Source organism: Rhinolophus sinicus, linkage group LG07 (genome assembly GCF_036562045.2).
Source record: "Rhinolophus sinicus isolate RSC01 linkage group LG07, ASM3656204v1, whole genome shotgun sequence".
In the NCBI taxonomy this organism is placed as follows: Eukaryota; Metazoa; Chordata; class Mammalia; order Chiroptera; family Rhinolophidae; genus Rhinolophus; species Rhinolophus sinicus.
Genome location: NC_133757.1, coordinates 42,913,056 through 42,940,823, shown reverse-complemented (window position 1 = coordinate 42,940,823; position 27,768 = coordinate 42,913,056). Strand labels below are relative to the sequence as shown.

The window sequence follows — 27,768 nt, the reverse complement described above, 5'->3', positions numbered from 1 at the left end:
AATTAGAGGCTGAAACAAACAAAAGCAGAATTTAAAGGAAAGAGATTATGTAGAAAGAAGAACATGTCTAAAAAGCTATTTTTTATATATCCTTAAAGGGAAGATATTTTAAACATAATTAGAATAAAATGCTATAGAAAAAGGAACATTCAGAGAATATAACAAGCTCTGAGAAATTAAACACACACGAGTAGAAATGAAAAGATTATCTGAAGGGTGAAAAGATAAAATTGAGGAACCCTATCATAAAATTGAGCAAAAAGAAAAAGAACTGAGAAAGAGAAAAAAGATTAGAAAATTACAGAATCAGTCCATGTGGCTATATAAGTGAATAAAAGGAATCCTGGTTAGAATAGTGAAAATGGAGTGGAGAAAATCATTAAAGAAATAATTTTAATCAAATTTCCCACAGCGGAAGGACAAAGGATTCCCAGATTAAAAGGGATTATGAGGGTTTAGCAAAATCAATTACAATTACAAACACCAAGGCACATCATCATGAAATTTTAAAACAATGAGACATAGAGAAAGATCCCACAAGCAGGTAAGAATCAGAATGGCTTCAGGCTTCTCCATAGCAGCATTAGAAACTAAAACACAATGGAGAACATGCCTTCAAAATTCTGAAGGAAAATTATTTCCAACCTAGCATCTCAAAAATTTTACCTCTCCGATAGCCTTCTTAGGAAGGATGCATTTCATCAAAATGAGGACGTGAAATAAGAAAGAGGAAGACAGGAGATTAAGAAATGTGAGGATGTAAAACAAGAGCGAGTCCAGAGTATCTACTGGATGAGAATGCACTAAGAAGAAATTCACACAACTGTGGCAGAGTTTGGGTCTAAATTTGCAGTAAGAACAGAGAACACCAAATAAATGGGGAAAAAACACCCCAAAACCAAAAAACAAAACAAAAAAAACAACCCAAGACACCAAAAAACAAAACAGAAAACCAGACAATGAATAATACCAAGGAAAACAGACTATTGTGTGGAAAAGGAATGGGAATGACAGAATACAGATCAGAAGCAAATAGTGTTTACAAAGTGGAAAATATTATATAACAGATACTGATTTAAATGCTTTATGTTCGGTAACTCATATAATTCTCACAACCACCTGAGAAGGTAAGTACTACTACTGTTCTCATGTTACAGATAAGGAAATTGAGGCACAAAAAGGCCAAATAACTTGTACAAAGACGCAGCTAGTAATGGATAGGGCTGGGATGACAACCAAGACAGCCTGGTTCTAGAGGCTGTGTTCTTTATCTGTATATCCTATTGCTTCTTTCTATCTTAGCCTAAATAATGTAAACATTAAATATTGATACAACCCAATTTACACTGTTCTAACACTGGGAAGCTATAGAGACAGGGAAATATGTATGTGTATAATGTTACATTGGGTAACTACTAAATTATCTTTAATAGAAGTAAGTGAACTGATGATGTCCAACTGAAAAATTAAGAAACAGCAATATAAGTATGCTATTTAGATATGGAAACATACACACTAAAGGATTCGGATAAAACAGTTGAAAGTAGTTCCCTCTAGAAAGAAATAGGGATGGGGAGAGTGGGGAGCTGTTCTTTTTCGTAATATGTCTTGAAAAATGGTTTCATTTTAAAATTATAAATACAACTTTGATAAAAATAAAAACTAAATTAAAAGTAGATCAGAAAGAAAAACTAAACAGATTAACATGTGGCCTGACAAAACAACTTTTCAAAAAAAATTTTTAAATCCAACCTTAATCAGTGGGTTAATCTTTACACTTCCTACGTTTATTAAAACCCTTGAATCAAATGAGTATTTTTAATCCAAAATGAAAAGATGCCTGGGGAACACTTCTTGACAATAAAAAAAAGTTCTTTAGTATGTTTTTTATCCCCTTCTATCTCCACCCTAAAACTAGTAAGCAACTTCAGATTTTACCAATTGATAAGAACTGTGGAACCAGTATGTGATATACTTGTTCATTTTCACCCAAATATTCAGTCAAAAATTAGATCACTTTCAAAACTCAAGTCAATAAGGTTTTAGAAGGCCATTTCTAGGCCTTTGAAAGAGTAATCTCCCAGAGTTTTCCCTGTGCTTTGTTCTTGCTCATAGTAAATCTCATGACCAAATGTCTGATTTTGATTTTTATGTGCTGTTAGACAATCTTTTCATTGCCACTTTTCCCAACATTCTTAGAATAAAAACACTGGTTTCCTAGAAAAGCTATAGCAATTATACACCACTTGGAAGTAAACACTCTATTTTCAAGTCATGAGATGGTATAAGCCTGAAAAAATTCGCAAAACCATACTAATTCTTCAGTAAGTTTATGTTTCAATTACTGCAAGACTGAAAGACTTTAAGTAGGCCATAACAGCCACACTATACAGGAAATTATATCCTAGGAAAGCTCTGTTTTAAAAATAGGCAAAGGAAGAAAGGAAGGTTGCCAAAATACACAGCACTTTCCATGTGTTTTGATTTGAACACAGCATCTGTTTTATCAGGTGCAATCTACTATTTGAAGGCTTACAGGGAATGGTAGTAGTTATGGTGGGAAGAAGTAAATTAATAAAAATTGTGTGCTTTCTGAAAACAATTTTGAAGTAGATATCAATGGATTTTAAGTAATAACTAAATACCACAAAGAATGCAGGCTTTGGGATAAGTCAGACTGGACTGTATACTTAACCCAGCAGAATCAAAGCTGAGAAACTAGAGCAACCCACTTAAGAAATGTACACTCTTGTAAACACAACTTAATACCTGATAGGCTTAAAAGTCAACTCTTCTTCCTTTTCTTATTTGTTCATTCAAAAAATATTGAGTGCCTACCATATACCATGTACTGATCTAGGTATGGGAATATAGCAATTAAAAAAACAACAAAACTCTCTATGGTGGGGAAGACACACACGTATACAAATAAATAATATAATACCAGATAGTATAAGAGGCTATTAAAAATATAACAGGGAGATTTTAAGAAGATTAATTTTACTAAGAAACTGCAAGACAAAGCAAATTTGGATGGGATCACCATACAGGAAAACTTTATGAGAACAAAGTTCTGATAAAACTGTTATAACTGAAGATTAAATTGGATAACTAAGTTTAGGTGAAACTCAGTAAGAAAGTAGTATTCAAAATTTTTATCAGAAGTAAATTTAGGTTGGAAATAAAGAACTGCCAAGACTTTACAGAACTTTCAAAACCTTCCAATTTCATCGTCAACCATTTTGATCACAGTTGATTTAGACGCTTATAGGTTCTGCCTTAGTACTGGTTAAGCTGCCTCATTGCCCTTGGAAAATATCCATATAGCTGTGGCCCCTGAAAGTCTACCTTGGAATTAATGAGAAGCACATTCACTGGCTGGTTGTGAAAGCTATTTCAACTTTGTCATGAAGCTAGGATCCTCACCTACTTTTCTAAAGGTAGAAGAGAAAGAATAACATATTAGAAGCTGAAGATATTCAATCTGGAACCATTCCTGCCTTAATGATCCATGTGACCCTGGGCAAGTTAATTCACTTCTCAGAGCCCATAATAGTAGAAGATTTTCCCTACCTACTTTATATAGTTGTAGTGAGAACCAGTAAGATAGTGTGGTATGCAGAAAGTCCGCCTTCCCCAAAGAGGTCCATGTCCAAATCCCTGGAACCTGTGAATATTTTGTGACATGGTAAAGGAGAAATCAGGTTGCTGATGGAACTCAGGCTGCTAATCAGCTGACCTTGAGATGGGGAGATGATCCTAACTTATTCAGGAGGGCCCAATGACATCACCAGCGTTCTTATAAGTGGAGCAGGGAGGCAGAAGAGAGAACCAGAGAGATTCCAGTGTGAAAAGGTCTCAGCCCAAAATTTCTCACTTTGAAGATGGAGGACTAGAGCCATAAGCCAAGAAATGTGAGCAGCCTGCAGAAGCTAGAAAAGGTAAGGAAACAGATTTTCCTCCTGGAGCCTCCGGAAGAAATGTAGCCCTGTGGATCCATTTCAGATTTCTGAACTTTAGGACTGTAAGAAAATAAATTTGTGTTAATTTAAGCAAATAAGTGTTTGGTAATTTGTTGAAGAAGCAATTGGAAACAGTAATATACAAAAATATTCTGAAATTGGTAGGGAATTACATAAATGTGAGATGTTGTTATTCCAACATATCTCAGTTTAGGCTATTTAGCAGCCTTAATGGCAGGCAACTTGTTCACCAGTAGGTCTTCAGAGTTGTACCACACTATTTCCCTGTAAAGGCTGATGACCTGCCTTTCCTGTCCTAGTGCCTGACCATTTTTGCTTTTAGCTCTCATTTTATCTGTGAAGCAGAGTTGATTATCATGTAAATGTCAAACCAACTCCAGCCACCTGCCTTTCTACTTCACCAATAATTGAAGTTTCTCTTCAATTACTTATTCTTTTGATATTCCCAAAAGGATTATTAAGAAAACTTCTTTTAGAGTCACAAAACTATAGCAAAATTAGGTACAGATAATTCCTACTTTGCTAATAATGAGTTATTTTCTAAAAACAACTGTTTTTAGACAAGGCAATATGTGAAGTATATATCTAGTACATACACATGTATATACATCAACACATATCAAGTTTTACAGTATTTCCATCAGTTTGAGTAAGAATGTTAAAGCATTCTCTTCTATAGGTTAAACTATATTTAATTAATGAAGCAGAATTAAAATTTCAGGGTTAGAACATGTTATCAATCCCAAATTTATAGAATAATTAGGTAATAAAAATTTGAGTGTTGTATTAAGGGAATAAAATGCATAAATCCATGTTTCTAAGTCTTCAAAAATTAACAAAGTTAAATTGATGCCCAGTAAGAAATGAACAAGTATTTTTATAGTGGTTCTTAGGCCAATCCCTAAATAACACCATCTTTTGTGCTCTTTTACATTAATTTACACATGACAGGCTTATTTCTTTGTATCACAATTTATTATACCTTCATATTTCTTATTGTTATCTTTTTTTATTTTAGGGAATGGTATTTGTGTGCCTGCTGATATATCCTCATATTATTCAAGCTTCTCATCTAAATTTCATTTGCAATTTGTACTTAATTTTTTTCCCCAACAAAATCACGCAGACTTGTAAGGGAAGATAGACTACCATAAGCTCAAATATATACACAAAGACACACACAGAAGCACACCAGTTATTTCATATCCTGGGTATATAAAACTTTATAAGTGAAATGGGCCCGAGGTTGAGAAATATATCACCCAATACTTCAAGTATACAGTTAATGAGATTCAGAAAAAAAAATCTCATTTATTAATAGTATCACAAAGACTCCAAATAAGGAGGAATGTTTTGGCCAGTACATTTATTAAGGACTGGCCAGTAGTATGCTCCCATATTTTCATGGTGTTTGGAAATGACAAGCAACTCATATTTTTATCTTTCAATAGGGAATTCCAATTAAAATATTACATAGTAGGGCAAAGTGTCATTTATGGACTAGTGCAAGGCTGTGAAGTGTTACTGTTTTGCTTTAAGTACAAAAATTGACAGTAATTTCATGTCTATTGAATCTAGTAATAAAAACGCTTGGATTGTATTTCACGTTTTTTAGTTTTCATGTCATTTTTCTAGCGAACAGTTTTTTAATTTTATTTTACAAAAGTATTGGTCTATGACTTATTGGAAATTAAAAAACAAAAAACTGTTTTTTTAGTATAGGTAGCTTGAGAATCACTATTAATAGAAAATAACTATTAATAGAGGATAAGTGCTTGTTTCTAAAAATGAACGTATGACAGTACTATAAAACAATACTTAAAGAATTGATTATAATATACATTAAAATATGTCCCTTCAAGCCATTTGTAAAATTACTTTATATTACTAGGACTTAACGTGGTTCCATCTCTTAATATGATTTTACCAATCCTAGATCTAACAGACAGCTATATAATAAAAGGATAGACAAATTTCAGAGCTCAACTAAGTAATTTCTCTACCTCTGCTAGATATATTCTACCATTCTGATTGATGTGTATATACTTCAATTCAAAAATTAGTTTTACATAAAATAAAAAATGACTACAGAAATTCAATAGAATGGGTTAGTTATAAAAGGTTCACAGCCTCCTCCCCCCAAAAACACATAAATAAAGAATCATCACCTGATCTTTGATAATTTGCTGAGGCTACCATCCGAGATCCCTTACAAAGAACCATGGCTATATACCTTAAAAAACTGAAAACAGGTATTCAAATAAATCCTTGTACATGAATGTTTATAGAAACACTATTCGTAATAGCCAAAAGGTAGATAAACAATCCAGATATCTGTCAATGGATGAATGGAGAAACAATGTTGTCGGAGTGGAATATTATTCAGCCATAAAGAGGAATAAAATACTGATACATGCTACAAGGTGGATGAGTCTTGAAAACAGGCTAAGTGAAGGAAGCCAGACACAAAAGCTCACATCTTCTATGATTCCATTAACATGAAATATCCAGAATAGGTAAATGCATACAAACAGTAAACAGATTGGTGGTTGCAAGGGGCTAGGTGGAGGGAATAAATGCTTAATGGGTATGATGCTTATTTTGGAATGTACTAAGTGCTACTGAATTGCTCACTATGAAATAGTTCATTTAATGTTATGTGAATGTCACCTCAATGAAAAAAGAACCATAGTTATTGATGTGCAGTTATCTCAGTACTGCCTACCCCTGTTGAATAACCACTAATAAACTATGCTTCTACTAGTGTCTGAAAATTCACTTCATCACAAATAGTAAACTTAGGTGGGGAAGGCCATTTACTATTAAACAAACAATATGGGAACAGAAATGTGTAAAAAATAAAAACAATGAAAGTAAAAAAAAAAATTAAGGAATGGGGAAAAGGAAACTGAAAAAGAAACACTGAGGACTGAAGAAGAAATCACTACAAACAGAATCTGATTCAAAAGGAATAAAGACTGCAATTGTCAGTAGTGATGAGGTATCTGCATATTTGAATTAATTAGAAAATAACAAAACACCTACGAAAGAAGGAAAAGGTTTGGGGGACAGAGAGGTATATTCTCAGTGTGCCTATAAATTTACAAGGCTAAAAAACAGACGATCCCCCCAACCTCTTATTGTACTGGAACTTACAGACCAAATGAATAAGAGATATCCAATTACTCATCTGAGAATACGTATTTAAATGTGAACTGACAGTGAACTATTTTTGACACTCCACTTTGGAAATTATATTCAAAATTAGTTTTAAAAAAGACTAGTTTCAGAACTTCACATTTGTATTACATCTTTAACCCAAAACATTATTCCAGCTGTTTCTAAAATAATGACAAATTTTCTAGTCTGGTATATAATGGATACATTAAACTAGAATTAATTACTCATAAAACTATACTTACATATTCCTTCACATTTTTTGTTTTCACAGCTTTGTATGAATAATATGCAGGATACAGCATTCCAAACACCAACCTAAAAGTAAAAAGTATGAGAAGACTAATCAAACAACGCTTTTAACTACTCATGAAAATATCACCTAACAGAAAAGTAAAAAGTACATGGAAAACACATGACAGTGTAAATTTGTATGAAAGCAAATTTGTGTATAAAGTAAATCCACTCAGAAAAGCAAAGTGAAAGTACACTTTTTTAAAAAATAAAAGACAATTTCAATATTCCAGATACAGTTTCATGGGAAAAAAAGATTTTCTTTTTAAACTGCCGTTTAAAATATTTTTTCTCATTACAAAAAATATTCTGTGGTTCCTTGAAGAAGAATTAGAAAATGCAGAAAATTGCGAGGAAAAAAAAAGAAAATTGGGGAAAAATAAATTGTCCCAACCCTACCAGTCAGAGATAACCAGACACTTTATTGTAGGCAAAATCCTACTTTTATCCATGTGTCATATAGCTAAAATGTAAACACACACACATACACACACACACACACACACACACACACACACACAAAATCTGTAGCAAGGAGAAAGTAGTCCTTCACTACATTAGTTTGAGAAGCACTGGCTTCTAATTATAACGACAGTGCTGTGAAACAATACTTGATATATTTATTACAAGATGAGTTAAAATAACGAAGCATTTAAAAAACGATTAAATCATAAATAGGACTTTTTAAAATGCCATCTATTATGATTATTTCACCAAATCCCAGATCCAAGTATGATATGTAATGTAATGATGATACTGAGAATAATACTGTAGAATAATATATGAAGACAAAAAATTCCCTGATGTATTATGTGAAAAATGCCAATCGTAATGAAAGGACAGCCTCAGAAATGGCATGACACTGTATATAAATGGCCTATGATTGGCATTTTCACATAATACATCAGGGAATTTCTTGTCTTCATATATTATTCTACAGTATTATTCTCAGTATCATCATTACATTCCACATTGCGCTTCCTATTGTTTATTTAAATAATAATGTATTTATAGGTGTTTGGTTTTCTAGGTTTTTGCTATTGCACATAATACCGTGAAAAACATTTCTGTGTATATTGATATTCACTTCCTAGTTGTGATGTGTCCTGGGTGCTTGGTATGCTCACTGTTACTGGAGTCTAGGCCCTTATTTGTCTATTTTATATGTTAACCAATATTTTTCTAGGTTACTATTATCTTTTGATTTTTGTTCATGAAATTGCTGAAATACCGATTCTATTATACTAGCTAGGGCTGCCACAAAAAAATAGCACAGACTGAGTGGCTTAAACAACAGATATTTTTCTCAGAGTTCTGGAGGCTAGAAGTCTAAGATCAAGGTGTTGGCAGGTCTGGTTTCTTCTGAGGCCTATCTCCTTGGATAGCAGATGGCCACTTTTTCACTATGTTCTCACAGGGTCATCCCTTGGTCTCTGTGTATCCTAATCTCTGCTTCTCATCTCTCTGTCTTGTAAATCATATTGGATTAAGGCCCACAATAAGGACCTCATTTTAACTTAATTGCCTCTTTAAATACCTTATCTCCAAATATAGTCACATTCAGAAGTACTGGCTGTTAGAACTTCAACATATAAATCATGGAGGGGGGGTGAATTCAGCCCATAATACATATTGTATATTTATGAACTTTTATATTAAATGTTTCCGTTTATATTAAGGCTTTCTTATACTGAGAGCAAGTAAATATCTACATCTCTATGTTTTTAGTTCATTTATAGTTTTTGGTTTTTTTTTCGAGGAGGGGGAGGGGCCGTAAATTCCTGGTGACTTTCCTGTCCCTCACAAAGCTAACCCCTGGCTTTGGGGCTGATGTCACCAGGTCAGATGAATACCAAGTCTTCTCCTGCTGGGGATTTTATTCTTACCAACTGGAAGCCATATCATTAACAATTTCTGCCTTACCTAATAATACTACCCTGTGAATGCTACTTCACCAGAAGCCAATCCCAGACTCTAGATATAGGATTTTTAGCTGTGTCGGAGAGCCTAGGGCTTTTCAATTTAACACAGCTCTCCCCCCCAACCACACAAGGCACAGAGGCTTTCCAGCGTAGTGACTTCTAAGAAAGCTATTACCTTAAGAACCAAGGTGTAAACAAGAACACAACTCCCACCCAGGTCTGCTCTGTGTTCATCCTCACTGCTGACACAGCTGTAATCCCCTAGTTAGCCATCATAGGTACAGTTTACATATTTAAGTTAATAATTTCAATCCATGTTGTATTTCCCTTAAGAATTTGGGTAAAATCAATGTAATATCTTCGATATTCCCCTATAATTTAGTACCAGTGAATTTAAATTCAACAGGAGATTCTTCAGTTTTATCACCGGATGGATCTTTGACTCCTCCTTCCGCTGCTACAACACCCACCCACTTTGCAACCCAGCCCTGCTGGTCTTTCCCTGGTGAGAGTCCAACCATCCTCCCTCCTCTTTTAGTTTCAAACCAGTGGCTGATAATACATACATTTAGGCTCATGTCATGGCATCTGACTTACTGAATATGAAGTTTCCCAACACATTACTGTGGCTCCACTGTCAGATCACTCTTCCTAACACACTTGCAACATCGCCTTGCTTTAAAGACTTCAGTAGCTGGCCTCCTCACCCTCTTGCTGACCAGCCCCTGTGGGGATCATCAGAGCATAATTTGAAAACCACTACTTTATATAAAGCACCTGTTCCTACATGATTTTCTCAGTATGCCTCTTGTATTTCTATTTCAGTCTTGGAATATCTGCTTCTTGCCTGCAATGCCTCCTACCCTCATCTTTCCTCCTCTCTTTTCTTTTCTTCCATTTTTTTCTTGCTTAATTAATTCACTCCCTCCCAACCCTCCTCCGTAGACTTAAATTACTTTTATTTTGAACTTTAGAGTTTGTCAGGATTAGTCATTTTGCCTTTAGCATATTCTATTTTGGATTGATGTATTTTTTAAAGAATATAACTGACTCCCAAAACAGGTAATTTTCACATATATAGTAAGGATTTGGTGATAGTTGATACTATGCATACAGGTGCTTTGCCTTTATTTTTAAATTTCTGTATTGAATAGAACCAGTCACACAATATCCCTAACACCTAACTATTGTAAGAGTAGAAAGCAGTAATGTATTTCATTTGGAACATGGGAAAGATTATAAATGTCTTAGTGAATATTGGGACCATTTTTAAGGACCGACACTATTAATATTATAATTTATTATGGCTCCAATGTGAATATTACTGAGTAATTTATTACTAATGTGTGTAACATTATATAGCGTGTTTTTTTTTTGGTTTATTTTTTTTAAATGTTGAGCCCTACTGTAGAGATTCGCAACCTTGGAGGTCGGGCATAAAGCCAAAGCCTGAACACAGTGTATAAAATCAAAGTTTATTTTAGAAGGCCACACACAAGATAAACTTCAGGTTTATAAAAGGAATTATTTGCTACAAATAAAATTCACCTATAAATTTGAATACTGTTTCAGTTATAGAGGCAGAAGAAATAGTTACTCATTTCCTCTTAGTCTTAATTTTGCCTAAAGAGGGAGAATTTTGCCAAAATACTCATGACACCCTTCCCTCCCACTAAGGTAAAGTTGCCTATATGAACACTGGCTATATTGAAAATCTTACACTATTTAAAAAGGAAATAAAATTTATGGAAATGCAGTAGTGGAAATGGTCCTTGTTTCATTTTTCATACATGGGAAATACTTGAATTAGCTATTTTTGGACAGATGTTCAGACACAATGCATCCTTCATCAAAATTATTTTAGAGAATAATAAATAGCATGTTCAAAGGTGTATCTCAGAAGTAACTAGTAAGAGTGCTCTCAATACTAAAGAAATGTCATGAAGCATAAAAATTACTAGCATCATTTCATAAAAAATTGATTAAAGCTTCTTTTTGTGATTAAGATGCTAAAAACAGCTTACTACAGAATTTTTGGAAGATGTAGAAAAGTATTAAAAAAGACAATAAAAATCACTAGTAATTCCAATAACAAATGAACCATCTTTCTTTTTTGTTAAAGGTGTTTCTGCACACACACACACACACACACACACACAATTTGTTATAATTTTTAGCAAACTTTCACAAGTCTAATATTGTCATTCCCTCAAATGCTTTAAAAACCTTACAAAAGTATCAATAATAACTAAATAACAAAACTAACAAGAGTTAATTTACAGTTAAACAAGTTATGAAGCAGTAATTCCAAGAATTTAAACTTCTTTCTTTTTTATCTACTATTGTCATTCTTTAAAAAAATATATTATGAAAAATGAAAACAGAATAGAAATAGAATAGTATTGATATAATAAATCCCCCTATCACCCAGTTTTAAGAATTATTAACAGTGATCTGTTCTTAATATTTTGGTATTATATTTTCCAGTTTTTTTCCTATATTTTAAAACAACATAGTTTAAAGACAACATTTTCAAAATATATTTCATAACATAATTTAAGTATAATTAATTGACATCTTAGAGCATGTAGATTTTTATCTTGCCCTTTCATTAAATGTTACATTATGAACATTTTCCTATATCTTAAATATTCTTTAAGCGCATCAATTAACAATTACATAGTACAATATTCGCCCATATGAATGAAAATATTCAAATCAGTCCTAACATGTCCACTATTTTAATGCTATGATGAACAACATTTCTATGATTACTAATAACAGCAACTATTTATCGACATTTTATACTAGGCAGGATGTTAAGCTCTTTCCGTATACCACTTCATTTAATTCTCACAATAACACTTAAGAGACAGTGCTATTTTTATACCTGTTTTACAGATGTGAAGACCGAGGTTTGTAGAAGTTAAGAAATTAACCCAACGTCATATAGCTTCTAAGTTTACTGGCTTGATTCAAAGCTAGGCACACTCACTCGAAAATACATACTTAAAAACCACTGTTTGTTTCCTAGTGACATTATCCTAGAAGTGGAATAACTAGGTCAAAGGGCTGAAATTTTAAAGGTTTTTGATATATATCACCAAACTGCTCTTTAGAAGAGTAACATAAATTTATATTCTTACAAGGAATGCATGAAAATACCCATTTAAGGACTTTTAAAAATAGAATAAGAAAAAATATCAAAAGGGTGAATTAACTAAAGAGTCAAGTAGGTATTTTTTTCAACAGATAAACTAGGTTCCTAAGATAAAATATGGATTAGAACAATCATGCAATATATAAATTGCTACTAAAAGAAAAAAAATCCCAAAATATTACAATGATGTTAATATTTAATTTTTGAACTATTTTAATTTCTCCTAAAATTGCCTTTAGATTACAAATTACCTCTCTAATAGTATAAAATTTTAAATTGTAGTTTATTAAAAGTAAATATGACAAATAGCTTATAGCTGATAATAAACTATATAATACCAATATGTAATATGACCATGCTCATACAGAAATTACTTGGCAAATTCTCTTTATTCCCCTCCTTTCAGAATCATGCTTGCCCCAGCTTCCCAAATCATAATTATGGTGTTCTATTGCACTAAAGGACCAAAAAACAACGCGATGAGACTAAAAATGAACTAAAGTAAGATAGCTAATGTTAAATAAATTACAGGATCAAAAATCAGAACGACCAAAGACAGATGTACCAGGATCATTAGGTTGAGTTAGTCACAATTAACATAGATACCATCTATACTGTCAGAGCAAAATCCAACACTCCAGGCCCTTATCAACGAGTATAAATCCCTTTGGTCTGCAATCCAGTTTACACTAAAGACTGTCTGAGATGAGGGACATTTACATAAGATAGCCTGGCATAAGAATGGCAAACATGCAGAGATCTTTCTGCTACTTCCATGCCTGTGACCCAGACAGAGATTGCTAGTCATTCACTGCACTCTTTCCTGCTGACCCTCATCTGAAAATCCTTGTCAGCACAGCACCATAAAGCTCAAACCAACAAAAGACAGGAGCTGAGTAGACTTATTTGCCATTTTTTGCCATCCTTGTTCTAAATCTTTACTCCTGTAGGAATTTGGATCAAGCTCGACCACCAGATTTTATTCCTAAACTATTATACCTATCTCCTTTGAGGGAAAAGTCACTTTAACTGAGTTGCTTTTTAATATTACATTCTTGTTTTTTCTTGAAGTATATTATAAGAAATTGCCATACGAAATACTATAGGAATCATGTTAAGGGTATTGTATATTGTCTGTTAGTGTCCCTATATATGAAATTTCATGTGTGAGATTTACTATGGAATTCACTACAAGGCAAAGCTTAGCTTTGAGAAAATGATGCCATTCTATCTCATAATAACGTAATTATATTATTTCCCTCACCCCTGAATGACAGGAAGCTCATATGATAAATCTGTTGTTCAACTATATCAACTATGGTGGGCCTTACAATCGGCATATTTATATATTTGTATTCACCAGATTTTGATTTTCTACTTTGATTGCTATTATTTTTCTAGTCTTTTCTTATTTTTCTTTATATTTCAACATATACAATTGGCAAAAGATTTCTCAAATAAATTGAAAGAATATGACAGTGCACAAGTAGTTAAAATGCAGTCATTGCAATTAAGCACAAAATTCAACTCTAAGGTGCCAGAGAACGAAGAAAAACATGTTTTAGTTTAGGTAGCTGTAACTGGGAACCACCCAGTGGTTCCCCAACTTACCACACATCAAAATCACCTAGAAAGCTTTTTGAATACCATTTTTGTTGTTTGCCATTGAATACCATTTTGCTCATAAATTAATCATAGGTTAATTTACCCAATAGAATAAGATAGAAAAGGCAAAGTAAAAGTCTTCTCCCATTTTCAAACCACCTATTTCCTCAAAGGTAAGCATGAAAACAGTTTCTTTGATATCTTACAGTAGAATAATTTTTAAAGAGAAAACATTAATAACCAAAACAGTAAATACTTAGAACCTCATCATTTCTTAATTATTTTCTATATTTTGCTATGTTCTTAAACTTATTTACATCTATACTCTGTGTATGGTGGAAATACTAAGTATGCTGTGTGTATCTCTTCCCAGCTCCACATTCAATGACATCACATTGGGAGCTTGAAATAGGCTATTATTGTAGGGAGTATTTATGCCATGGAAATTAGCAAATGATATGACTCAGTCCCCTTTTCCCCAGTTTTTAAGCATTGCCGGCACACCACTGCCTATGTGAGCCTGTGTTTTAGTCAAGGGAAACTATAGTATATTTCTATCTGGAGGACAAGGACACACTCTAGAAGGAATTCACAGAATTTAGTGAAATCAAAACAGGCAGGCTATTATGGCAAACAAGTTCACAAAGGGCTTCGTGCAAGATAAAGGGAAAGAGGGCAAGAACTATGATACTGTCTTGTATCACAGTTCACTTCAATTCTGTTTGAATATTAGGTCCCTAATATTAAAAGTCTCATGAATTTTAAAAACAGAATCAGAATTTTAAACAATAAGGGATAGTAAAAATAGTCTGTCTTGTAACAATAGTTTTATGACTTTTTTCCAAAGTAGTCTTTTTCCTTCAAAGGAAATCTTTCTTAGGAACCTCAATAAATAAGAGACACATGCAAATTAATAAGAAACAAATGGAATTAAGTTGTCCTTAAAGAACTTAATTTCATTGACTGTAGAATCCTCTGAGGAATCTTAAGCCCTTGAGAACTATTTGAAAAGCATCTTCTATAAATGGTTCAGTAGCTCCCAAATCTGTCTGTGTATAAGAATTAATTGGGGATGAGAATCTTTGGATGTGGGGCCCAAGAATTTGAGCTTCTGAATTCTCCATCTTCAACTAACTAAGGTATGACAATATTATGCTTACTTTGGATTATGACTAAAACTTATTATGATTAAGCAATCAATATGTTGTCAGTATGATAAGCTGGTTTCACTTTAATTGAATTTTCAAAAGTAATGTGAAAATGACTATTGCTATCTTGACTTTTGCGAAACTCTGTCCTTACTTAGACACTAAAATAAATGTAAGAGATCATAACAGAAAAGAGAGTTACATAGAGTAAACTCAAAAGACAAAATTTAATAAACTTTGAAAATAATAAATATCTGCCTGTTTAAGGCCAAATGATTACAACTGATGCAAGGTCCAGTGATAACCAATGTACCTGTGTATATTCGTCTTACATGAGTCATTATGCCACTGTGCAAGCGGCCATCACGTAGCAAAAGTCCATGCATGAGTACTGTCAAAATAATATGCAACTTTTCTTATAAAAATTTTAAGAAAAAGATTTGTTGCTAAGAATCTCTGCTAGTAGAGAATTCCCATTTAGTAAAACAACAGTTAAGTGGCCTTAAAGAACAATATGAAAATTACATACAGGAAGAAAAGTCAAACCCATAAGAAAAGCCCAAATCCTGAATTCTATAACCAATGATGCAAGCTTAAAACTGCCAAGAAGAGAAAGATAGTAAAAGTTCCTTTAAAAGACTTTATACATGTTTTAGTTACAGCCATCAGGAGCTATGAAGCTTGGAATTTTCATGTTGTCAGAGCTAAACTTCTGAATTTACTCCAGAGCACCTAATTTCTACTGTAAAAGGAAAGCTAGGATAAAACTAGGGGCAAGAAATCAATCCACAGCAAATCAGACTGTACTTAATCATCCTTTCACTCTGTCCCCAGACACATCTCATTCCCCACCACCAACCAGGGCTTACTATGTGTTCCACCCAAAACAAAGAAAAATGTTTCAACAAAAAATGCCAAACTCAATAAAGAGTACACTCTAGAACCAAGGGCTACATACCCTTGAAACACTCAAGTAACACCGCATCCTGTGAGTGAAGTTCCACAGAATGGCTCACGAAGCTAAAAGAAGATGATGGTCCCCACAATTTACAGCATGCCCCAGTTTTCCAGGTGTTATTTTTCCATTCCGATTGTAACTACAAATAAGAAACTCCTAGGTGGGATAGGTATTATTGTTCTCTTTTACAGATGATAAAAGTGTAAGGCTCAGACAGATTAAGAATCTTATGAATTTAAGCACTGAGCAAGTGCTGAAGTCAAAATATAACACAGAATTTCTAATTTCAAGATTTGTGCTCTTTGTACCAAAAAACCTTTCTACTTCATACAATGTATAATTCATAGCATGCAGGTCTCCAATATTAGTAGTTGAATGAAATCAACATTCAGAAGTTATATAAGTAATTGGACTTGTGACCTACCCATATACCACCATCATACTCACTAAAAAGATATGAGACCCATTTTTCGATTGTGTGCAAAGTCTACACAGAGGACTATCCACAGCTTTAATCAACATTCACACAATCTCCAATTCCTATCAAACTGGTTAGGCGGCTATACTTGATGGAGCTAAGAATCACTCATATCATCTGACCAACCCCTGCTTCTTGAGTCATTCTTAACTCAGAGGAGCTGTTTTCTTTATTTCACCCTTAAGCACAGGATCTGTTAAAACTTGAATTTAGCATTAGCCCCATCAACACTGAAGATAAAGAAAGCACAGTTGTAATCTAAGATTTAAAAAAATCTTAGGTTTTCTTCTGGTGAAGAAAAAAAAAAAATCACACAAACCACTTTTGAAAATGTTGAGAAAATTTTCTCTCTTAAAATACAGCCTCTACACAAAGAAAACGATGAGTAAGAAAGCCATAAACATGGGTTCTATGGTGTTCTGTGCAAGTCATTCAATACCACACGACCACGAAGTGAACTTCCCTGAATTGAAGTCAGATCTAAAATCACTGCAAAGTCTTCCCATCGGACATTCATACCTACTGTGCAAACCAAGTTACAACTCTTTGCTAGGCTCCACCCAATCTAAAGTGAATTTAACATTCTGCTTTCAAATAATCTTTTAATTCCTCTCCATTACATAAAAAGAGTGGACTATTATGTGCCAGGTATGTGTCTTCTAGCATAACAGTGAACTCATCATTGCTTTTTAATTAAAACTTAATTTGCGATTACTTGGAAATCAAAACATTTTATTTTCATATTTCGTAAACCTCTTCCTTCATTTCCTTTGCTCAAATCTTATTCTAGTACTTCCAGCATCTCCAACTCAGTAAAATTTTCTCATGCCACTCCCTACAGCCAGAACAATCTCCCTCTTTATGTTGAGAATGCACCCTCTTTTCATAGGCATCCTGCATGAAATCATACATTAATGAGGCGGAAAGAAGGTTTGGGCTCCTTATTTTGTATAGCAAACAAACAATAACAAAAATTAAATTTCAAAAAAACCCCAACCAGAACATAAAAATTAAACATTGTAAAAGCATTTAAAAATATTCTCTATGTTCTCTTCTCTTGAGATGGTCCACTGATTAAATGTCTAAGTATTTTCTTTGAACAAGAAAATCAGAGAGGTGAGAACTTAAACACTAAGTTGGGCAACTCACCAGCAGAAAAATAAAGCACACATGTGCCACAAGAACTACACCACCACCTAATTTAATTCTGATATCAGTAATTACTGCACAAAACCAGCATGCTTGTTGGCTCTACCAAGACTTCTGCCTCTTATGAAACATCACTGATTGTTTCATGAAAAGCAGTTTTGGATGACCTTATTCCCACTCTAGAGGAATGGTACAATCTTCCTCAATTTTGTCTTCGCTGTTTTTCTCCCTAAAACAAATATAAAAGTGGTTAAACAAAGGGTAGTTGATCTACCAACAGAAAAGGGGTATTAAAATTCCTCATCACAAGGTGACTTTTTCTATGTTAGGGAGACTGAAGAGAAATGACAAGTACAACGAGTGATCCTTGATTGGATTCTATATTAAAAATAACAGTGCAGCTACATAAGGCATTATTAGGGTGACTTGGGCAATTTGAATATGAACTGCACTTTAGGTGTTAATACCAATGCTGTATTTTTTAGGTGGTAGCAGTCTTGTGGCTATATAAAAAAATGCCCGCATTACGGAGACAGAGTAATTAAGACTGAAAAGTAATTTCTTATGTCTTTTCTTGAAATGTACAACTATTCAATTTGCAGGCCAGATTTGAACAATCTCAACTTCTGTTCAATCTAAAATATTTAATAGTATAAAATAAAAAACTAGGAAGTTCTAATTCTTTTCCCAAAGATATATAAAGCGGATGGAAATGTGGTTCAGCATTACATAATGTTGCCACCCACTCCAGAAACAGAAATGAGCGCCTAGCAACAGGAAAGGGTCATCTCAGGAGAGTGCTGATTGCTCATTGGAGCATTCTAAACACAGATGCTTTTCCATCCTTATCACTTCCAGTCCCTGCTAAACACATGCTGGTTACCTTGGATCCCAGTGCAATCTAATAAAAACCTCTCTCCTATGACAATCAATAACTGCCATCAAGGTAGCCTCTACCTTTAGGTTATATTTTTTTTTGGGGAAAAAAAAAGGCAAATGTTGAAACACTATAAGAAAAACATGCAATTTAAGTACAGAATAGTCTCTGCATTCTTCTGCAATGATCATGTTTCTTTTAAGACATGAAATGCTAGTGTTATTTTTCTGACCCCACCACCCCTACCACCATCCGCCACAACCCACATGTTTTAGCAGAAAGGCCCAAATATCCGACTCTTAATAACGAGGTTCTGCATGAGTGTGCCTAATATTATTTATGCTTGTAGATGGTTATGGTAGGAGGCTTTTTATCTTCTTCAAATGTATAACCAGTCTATTTTAGATTAAATTTGAACAATCTCCAATTCCTAGTCAATCTTAGTATTACAGTACAAATAAAGAGCCCGGAAGCTCTACTTCTTTTCTCAAAGATATACCTATAAAGGGAATGAAAATATGGTTCAGCATTACAGAATGCTGCCACCACTCCAGAAAGAGAAGCGAGAGCACCTTTTTCTAGGTTTCTTGGCCATTTGATGTGTCCTTCCCCTCCTCTTTGGTATATAGTCCCGTTTTCCTTTACATATTTTGAATGTGAATCATTTGTTGCCTTCGTATGTTGTATTTTCTCCCACTTTGCCTTCGTTTTCACTCTGAATGGAATCTTTTGATGAAGAGAAGTACTTAATTTTAGTCTGTTTCAATTTATCATCACCATTCTTCTCATTCATTACTAATGCTTTTTGTGCCGTTTAAGATTGTTTTTCCTTATTTTAAAGTCACAATGACATTTTTTCTGTATTATCTTCTAGAAGCCTTATTGTTTTACTTTCTTTCTGCAATCAGACTGGAATTAGTATTTTCGTGTACGGTCTGAGTTAGGGGGCAAGATTATATGGATATCCAGTTGACACAGGGTCATTATTGTAAGTAACAACCTCTCCTTATGTAGTGCCACCTTTCTCATAAAACAAGTACCCATATATGGATGGGACTCTTACTAGACCCTATGCTCCTTTTTCTTTGGTTTTGGAAATATAATATTTAAAATACATATTTAATAACCTAAACAATAAAAATTTCTATACCCCTACTCATATTATCCATAGAAATTTCACAATATTTAGTCATAAGTTGAATAAAAGAAAAATTATTAAGTTCCCCCCAAAATGGAAATTACAGAGAATTTCTCTAATCATACTACATTTAAAACTATAAAGAAATTGCAAATGTAGAAATAAAAACTACCCAGTGACATGAAAATTTATTAAATTATTTCTTAATTCTTGGACAAAAGAAGTAATCAAAATTCAATTGCCAAATAATTTTTTTTCTTCTTTTTTTGTGAGTGGAGGGTCTTGCCTTCATTTTTTCTTATTATTAGCTTCAGGTGTACAAGACAACACAGTGATTAGACATTTACACACCTCACAAAGTGATAACCCCAACAAGTCTACCACCCACCTGTACTATGCTCTTTCATTGGTTTATTTCTCGATCCTTGCCCCAATACCACACTGTCTTAATTACTGCAGCTTTGTAATAAATCTTGCTATCTGATGAACTCATCCCATTATTAATATCTAATTAAGTATGTCATCCCACTATTTTTAATCTTTCTCTTTCAAGATTGTTTTAGCTATTCTTGGTCTTTTGCTTTTCCATATACATTTTAGAAATTAACTTGTCAATTCTCTTCTTTAGGTACACTCACTCTCCAGGAGAACGTACCCAGTTTCATCTCTTTGAATATCCACAGCCAATCTGTCAAATAATCCTCTGCATTACGTATTTAAAATAATTCCAGAATTTGACAACTGCTACTAACCTGGTAACAAATGTTACCTTCACCACCCATCTCTTATTGGTTTATTAAAACAATAGCCTCCTGACCGGTCTCCAAGCTTTCAGCCTTGCACCTGTACAGTGCATTGTCCATGGTAGAGAGATTTTTAAAAAATAAAATCTGCGAATGTCACTCTTCTGCTGAAAACCCACCTCACTCAGAATAAATTCCAATGTCCTTAACAATGGCCTACATGTCTGGCCACACTATTGCTCTTCCCCAGCCACACTGATCTCTTGTGTTGTGCAGAGCCCCGCCTTGGTGTTTGTACTTGGTTGGATCCCTTCCTGGGAAGCTGTTCCCAGTTTTTGCATGGCCAATGCCCTCACCTCTTTTAAATCTTTGCTCAAAAGTCAACTTCTCACTGAGGGCTTCCCTAACTCCCACATTCAAACTTTCAAGTCACTCCCGAGACTAAATAAAAACTCTATTCCAAACAAGATGCTTTATTTTTTAACAGAAATACAACATGGTAAAGTATGATCCATAATAACCGCAAGTAACTTAAAAAGCCAAGTTTCATTTTTTTCAAATAGCCAATTCTGTCTTCCTTGTATTTGTTAAAAATAAGGCAGCCGTGGAGATTCGTCTAACACGTGAGAACTACCACGGATCGGCAGATGATAGCCCTTCTGCTGCTCGTTCATCCTTTAGTTTTTTTTTGTTTTTTTAATTTTTAATATGTGGAGAAAGGATTAGGTAAATCAAATGGTCTTTACATGAGTGACATTTAACTATACATAAAAGGATAATTGGGAAGTTTTCTCAAAATCTTAAGATATTAGAGTATTTTTTTCCCATAGCAGGTTTACCAAATGTTACCTTCTAAACTTACTGTGTGATATTTGATTCACATTAGAGGACAAACATTATATACATGCAAATTATGAAGTGTAACAATGTATGTGAACCCAATATCCAAATTAAAATGAGAACGTTACCAATAACATCTTATGTGCTCCTGCCCTATCTAAAGTGCTCTATCATCCCTCTTTGTTAAAACACCTTGCAGTTGCTGTTGTTCAAGCTTATCATTCCTTTCCCTCTCTAAACCTGTTTTTCCTCTCGTTTGTCATCTCACGAAATGGTGATGCCTCCCACTCAAGTAATACAACCCAGACATCTGAAATTCCTTTCTCCTCCTCACATCCAAACACCAAGTTTTGTAATGTTCCCCCCTTAAATCTCTCTCATATCTGTCCCCATGTCCCAAACATTTACCTCAGCCTTAATTCTGACCTTCGTATTTTTCATGGGGATTCTCTGTCCTTATCACTTTTCCCTGGTCTCCTGGTAATATCTCCTGTTTAAAATCTTTCAACTGTTTTTCCTTGCTTTATGAATAAACAACTCCTCATCAGGGTATAATTATATATAACATATTATATATAATGTAATATATAAGACCTAACTCTTCTGACTTCTCTAAGCTCATTTTTTGCATCTCTGTGCTCCAATGATACCGAACCACTTGCTGTTTCCCAAGAGTCATTTCATTTTGTTTCTATGCCTTGGCATATTTTTCCCCTGATTGGGGCATCTTCTCAAAAAGAATAACTTCAAAGAGGGAGCTGAAAGGCTTTTTCTCTTAGATTTCCTGGCCTCCCTAGGTGCGGAACCCCTCCTCTCTGTTCTTACAGCATCTTGTTCATACTTGACATGACACCACTAGCAGTGTGACTTTGGGCAAGTCATTAACCTTTCTGTGCCTGTTTGCTTTTCTGCAAAAGCTAATATTGTTGTCCCACAGTATTGTATCCATCTACTGTCTCTGTGTTGGGTGTTCTGTCTGTGTGTCGGGACAAAAACTGTGCCAAGTTGAGCTCTGCATCCCCAAGGTGTAGAACACTCTCTGATACATAGTAGGTGATCAATACATATTTGCAGAAGGAATAAAATAAATAAACTTTTTACAGGAAAGGCAGGACTGAATCTTTTGTACACATAATCTAATATGTAAATATAGCCTTAGCTGAGGCCAAAAAATGAGAAAGTGACAAAAGAAATTGACAAAGGGCTAAATAGTGAACCTGATGGCTCTATGATTTTCTTTTACATCCTTTATAAAATGCAATGGCCATTTAGGATTAGAAAATTATGACAGCAGTATAACATTTTTTTTTTCTGGTGGGTTAAATGTAATCATCACTTAATTAACCATATGTCTCAGCAATTTGAATTCTCAATTTGACACACAATGATACCTTTTTACCATAATTTATTAAACCATGAAGTCAAAAAAGTAGTAACGGAAGTCAAATTTCCTTCAGTAGCAGAAATCTCAATGTCAACATACATATAAAAATGTCTATATTTCCCAATGTTACATTCATTTGGATTGATGGCTGTTTTCGTCATTCTCATTCATCATGATTTTATGGAGAGCATTTACTTTCAACTTGTTTAAAGGGTATTTGCTACATTAAAAAAAAATCTTTTCACAGAATGTTTTGTTATTGGTTGATTGGCAAAGATTTACCTTTTATTTATTTCCCTTTTTATTTATTAATTTGCATCCAAAGCAACACACTGAACTATACTTTAAATACATCTTTCCTCAGGGAAGGGACATAAAAGAGAAGTTGGACAAATTTCAACAATTTCTTTTTAAATCACATACGTACATATCATCTACAGAGAACCAAGATTCAAAAAAATGAACACTCCTCCAAGAACTGTTTGCTAGAAATAGTATTGTAATAAATCATGTGTGCCCAGACTTGTCACTCTGGAAAAAAGTCACTTTTAGAAAATACATTTCTTCCTCTTCACCCAAATGTTTAAACCTGTTAAGATTTTTTTCCTAAGAAATTTTCTCTTTACAATCAAAGCAACCTTTTCAGTAAGCTAAAAGTTAGCTACTTTTACCAGTGTAAGTCACGATTATCTAAGAATTGACAAATTTCCTATTTTCCTCTTCACTTAGAATCAGTTTTACTTTCTTATTGACCAACTACAGGCAACTTAACAATATCATTCTAGAACCTGAGTCAGTTTATGAGAAAAGGAAAAAATTCAGTTAAATACTTAAAGATAACATGCAAATTTTGTTATTCCACTGTCAAATTTAAGACTTTAGTTCTACTAAGTACTAGAAAAAACACTTGAATTCACCAGCATCCTTCTAATGCATGAAATAGCTTTAAAAATAATTCTAAACAATAGAAGCTTGCATGTGGTCATAACATTAGAAAAATTAGAGAAAGCCAGTGCCTTTTTTCATGTATAACAGAATCGTGAGATATTACGGTTTTTTTTTAAGCCACTAAGTTTTAGGGTGGTTTGTTATGCAGCAGATGACTGAATGCAGCACAAAACTCCAGCTGGCCTTGGTGGCAGTGAACACAGAATCCTGAGGGAATGGAAGTCAGGGGCTAAGCAACACTGTCTGATGAATAGCTGGGGAGATCTGAGGGGCATAATAAAGCATAGAGGAAGATGGCATCAATGGCACAGGAAGAGCTAGAGCGAGAGGACTGCAGGTAGCGGCTCTCACTGTACTTGGGGTGTCCTGTACTCTCGAATACACCCAGAGAGACAGAAGTGAGGAGCTGAAGTCTGACCTAAATTAGACAGGATTAGTAATCACAGTCAAACTGTTCAAGTGACTTTACTGAAGGTCCACAGGTTGTTGCCTAGAGAATATTAACATATACCTTAAAACAAAACTAATAAATTTCAGAAGCCTATTTTTCCTCATCTTTCATTTCATAACAATTCTAATATTTTTTTTCTAAATGAATGATTATTTTATTCTGTATTTATAACAGACATAATATCAAATAGTTTCTTTCTTTAATCTTCTTGCTCACTTGACTAACCTGTCCTCTACTTAGCTATTGTTTAGGGTAGCCTCCTCCGGTAAATATTATACCTAGACATCTAACAACTTTTAATGAAAGGATTGCAACTCTGAAATACTCATTAGTGCCTTGCTGTAATGCAAATGGGCTGTTTTAAGGAACAAGGAGGGATAATCTGCTCCTGCATAGGCCACATAGGTAGGTATAAAAGACATTCACATACAATTGTGCCTCTCAGTAACTTCTGTGAGTTAATCAAGAGCAGAATTGTCCCCATTTGAGGGATGAAGTCAGGCCATAGAATTACTAAGAAGTAATGACATCACTTGTCCTGACTCAAAAAGGTAATGGTGATGTGAGGTGGCATTTTAGGAAACTCTAAATTCTGTAAATTAGAAAAAGTCAGACATGAAAATACTGATGCTTTTACCTTATGCACAAAAATTGAAATATATATGAATCCAAAAAGTTGTAATTTCATAAAAATAATTTCACAGCTGGCCAAGGAAGAAACTGAATACTGTTTTTATGCGGCAGCCACAGGACAATGCCGCTTTAGCTGAAAAAAGGAAATGTCTATATCCTTTGTTGAAATATCTTTATTGTTAGGTCTTGAAGATTTAAACTTCATGTAAAAATGCTACCAGCTGAACTCTAAATAACAAGCGAGGCATTCAATTCCTTTCCCAGTATAACTGGAGAGTTTATTAGCCTTAAAAAAATGTTTCTTGTAATAGAATAAATATGTTAGAATAAAGACCATCAACTCGTATACTGGTAGATGGTTGTATTTCTCTAGTTAAAAAATACAGCTTATTTGGGAAATGCTACCATTTTGTTTTTGTTACACGTAATACAGAATACAAGAAAATTTATTTTGCTTTTTACAATGCCTCACTTTCACCTGACTGTTTAGGAACAATGAATTCTACTTAGTAAGGAAACTGTAGGGTTCTATGGCAAATCTAGAATCATTTGAATCACTAGAAAAGAGGCAATTGCAGGACCTCCCCTAAATAAACTTTATGAAGTTAAGGTCATAAGGTAACACATATGTTTGCTAGACTTAGTTCACTTGCTAGCTGGGAATGTGAAATGCATTTCTAAGTTCAATTTCATGAAATACTTATAGAGAATGTTGTAATAAAATCCAGACATTCCTTCCATTACATTCTTTTCCTCTAATACTTCTGTAATTCAATCTAAAAAGGCCAATCAAGTTTGTCTGGAAAGATCACTTCTTTATAGACTACTAATGTAGCTTATCGCTAAGCTTCAGGTATTTTCTAGGTACTCAAATTTAATATCAAATCACTGAAAACCAAAAGAAGGATATTTTACAATTTTTGCTTCCTTGTTTTAAAAGGATAACAATATTTGGCAGCTCAATTCTGTCATAGTTTTCTGACACTCAAAAACAAACAAAAAAACAAACAAACAAAAAACATCACCAGGTTTTCTGGAAAATAAATAAAAAATCAGGTTTTCTAAAAAAAAAAAAGAAAAACCACCAGGTTTTCTATCTCATAACCTCTAGTGCAGGGGTGTCTAAACTTTTTTCAACCGTTTTCACCAAGGGCCATATGCGGTAAAATACACAAACAGCCTGGCCACTCACTCGAGGTGAAATACGTATTGCCTCACCTGGTTTATTTAAGTAAACTAAATACATTTTTGGAATTTGCTGCGGGCCAATTAAAAATGGATTGTGGGCCGCAGTTGGCCCACGGGCCGCAGTTTGGACACCCCTGCTCTAGTGCAATGGTTTCAAACCTGGTTGTGCATTCTCCTGGGGAGCTTTTAAAAATAAGGATGCCCAGGTCCCATCCCAGATCAATTAAGTCAGAATCTTTGGGAATGGGGTCTAGGAAAGGTGTTTTAAAAGCTTTTAAATACAATATAGTACTTTGTGAGCTCTTATTCTAAATGAAAAATCCAAACCATCTCTATGAAAAGATACTCTTAATTCATCATGTGTTCAGTTATAGTGAAAATAATTTTATTAGGATTTTTAAGAGGTCAAAGTTACCACTCTATCAACCATAGTTCTCAAACTTAACAGTAGCATCAACTTTCAACATTTAGAAAGCTACATAGAACTGCTTTTCTGGTTCAAAGCTGTAATTTTAAAGTACCCCATCATACAAAACTTTAAAGGGTGAATAAAGTTAGGAAATTTGTCCGTTTATTGGGAAGTTTTAGGATTAGTTTGAAGGATTAAATGTTAGTAAAACATAAGACTCTGATAAACAAAACAATAATAAAACAAGAATCTGCCAGGAGTAAAAGGAACAAACGGTCACTGATTTCAGAGCCCATTTCTAAGCTACCATTCTTTTGTTTGTTTCTTTTTCTCACACTAGAAATCTCTACAGTAAGAGCTGCAAGTCTACTAGCTAATGTCTCAAAACCATGTTCCTTAGGTGCTGCGAGGCTCTGAATGTTCGTCTCAACTGACCAAGTAAGAACGGTACATGGAATGACAGAGAGCAAGGGACAGCCTAACAGGCCAAATAAATCCTGGCCATCAGTGGGTGACAGATGTCTTAGCCAGATCACCCCCACAGCAATGCTGACCACATGGAAAATACACAACTCTCTAATATTTTCCATTTTTCTCCTCTTGTATAAAATGATGCTCAGCGTGCATAAGGAATCAGAGCTACCTGAATGCTAATATTAGATGTTATCTCCCATTGTAGGTCCAGACCAATCCCAGATTCTAGGACTAATGCCGCTTCCTTTGCAACAGTAGGGAATTATTCTGAAACACGTAACCTAAAAGTTAAATTATTCTTATTTAGGTATTAGGGAATTTCAAGCAATGTAACATTTTTGACCAGCTAAACTATCAAAATGGACAAGCAACATCATTAAGAATACAAAGCAGAAGTTGTTAAGAATATTATTCTACATTTCAACATCAATGTCTATCTCTTAGGTCTGTCTTAATTTGGAAGTAGCCATAGTGAAGGCATATTAAATTACATACATTTATTAGACACTGAGTTACTTTTTATAGAAACATCCCACATATCAAATGGAGAGAGAAGAAAACTACTGTCATCTGAAAATAAGTGGGAAAAAAGGAGAAAGCTTGTAAGTGGACATCTATGTACCTACTTCTAAAATTGTGAAAATCCTTTGGGTGAAGAAGGTACTGGATATTCTTCATTGGACTCATACCAGCTTTGAGAAAAAGAAGGGACAAGCCTGCCTGGTGATTTCACAGAAGTTCTGGCCTTCTGTTCACATACTCTTCACGCCAGGTGCAGCCCCTTCCCCCCCTCCATCTGGGGCCTGGCT

General features: G+C 34.1%; 1 protein-coding gene across 1 annotated transcript in view; it reads right to left on the bottom strand.

The window, feature by feature from the left end:
* Positions 1 to 27,768, bottom strand: part of REEP3 (receptor accessory protein 3) — an 81,292-nt gene that overhangs the window by 40,667 nt on the left and 12,857 nt on the right. Inside the window, exon 2 of the mRNA XM_019731789.2 lies at positions 7,406 to 7,478. Within this exon, the coding sequence (XP_019587348.1) occupies positions 7,406 to 7,478 (73 nt within the window). The remainder of the gene's footprint in view (positions 1 to 7,405; positions 7,479 to 27,768) is intronic.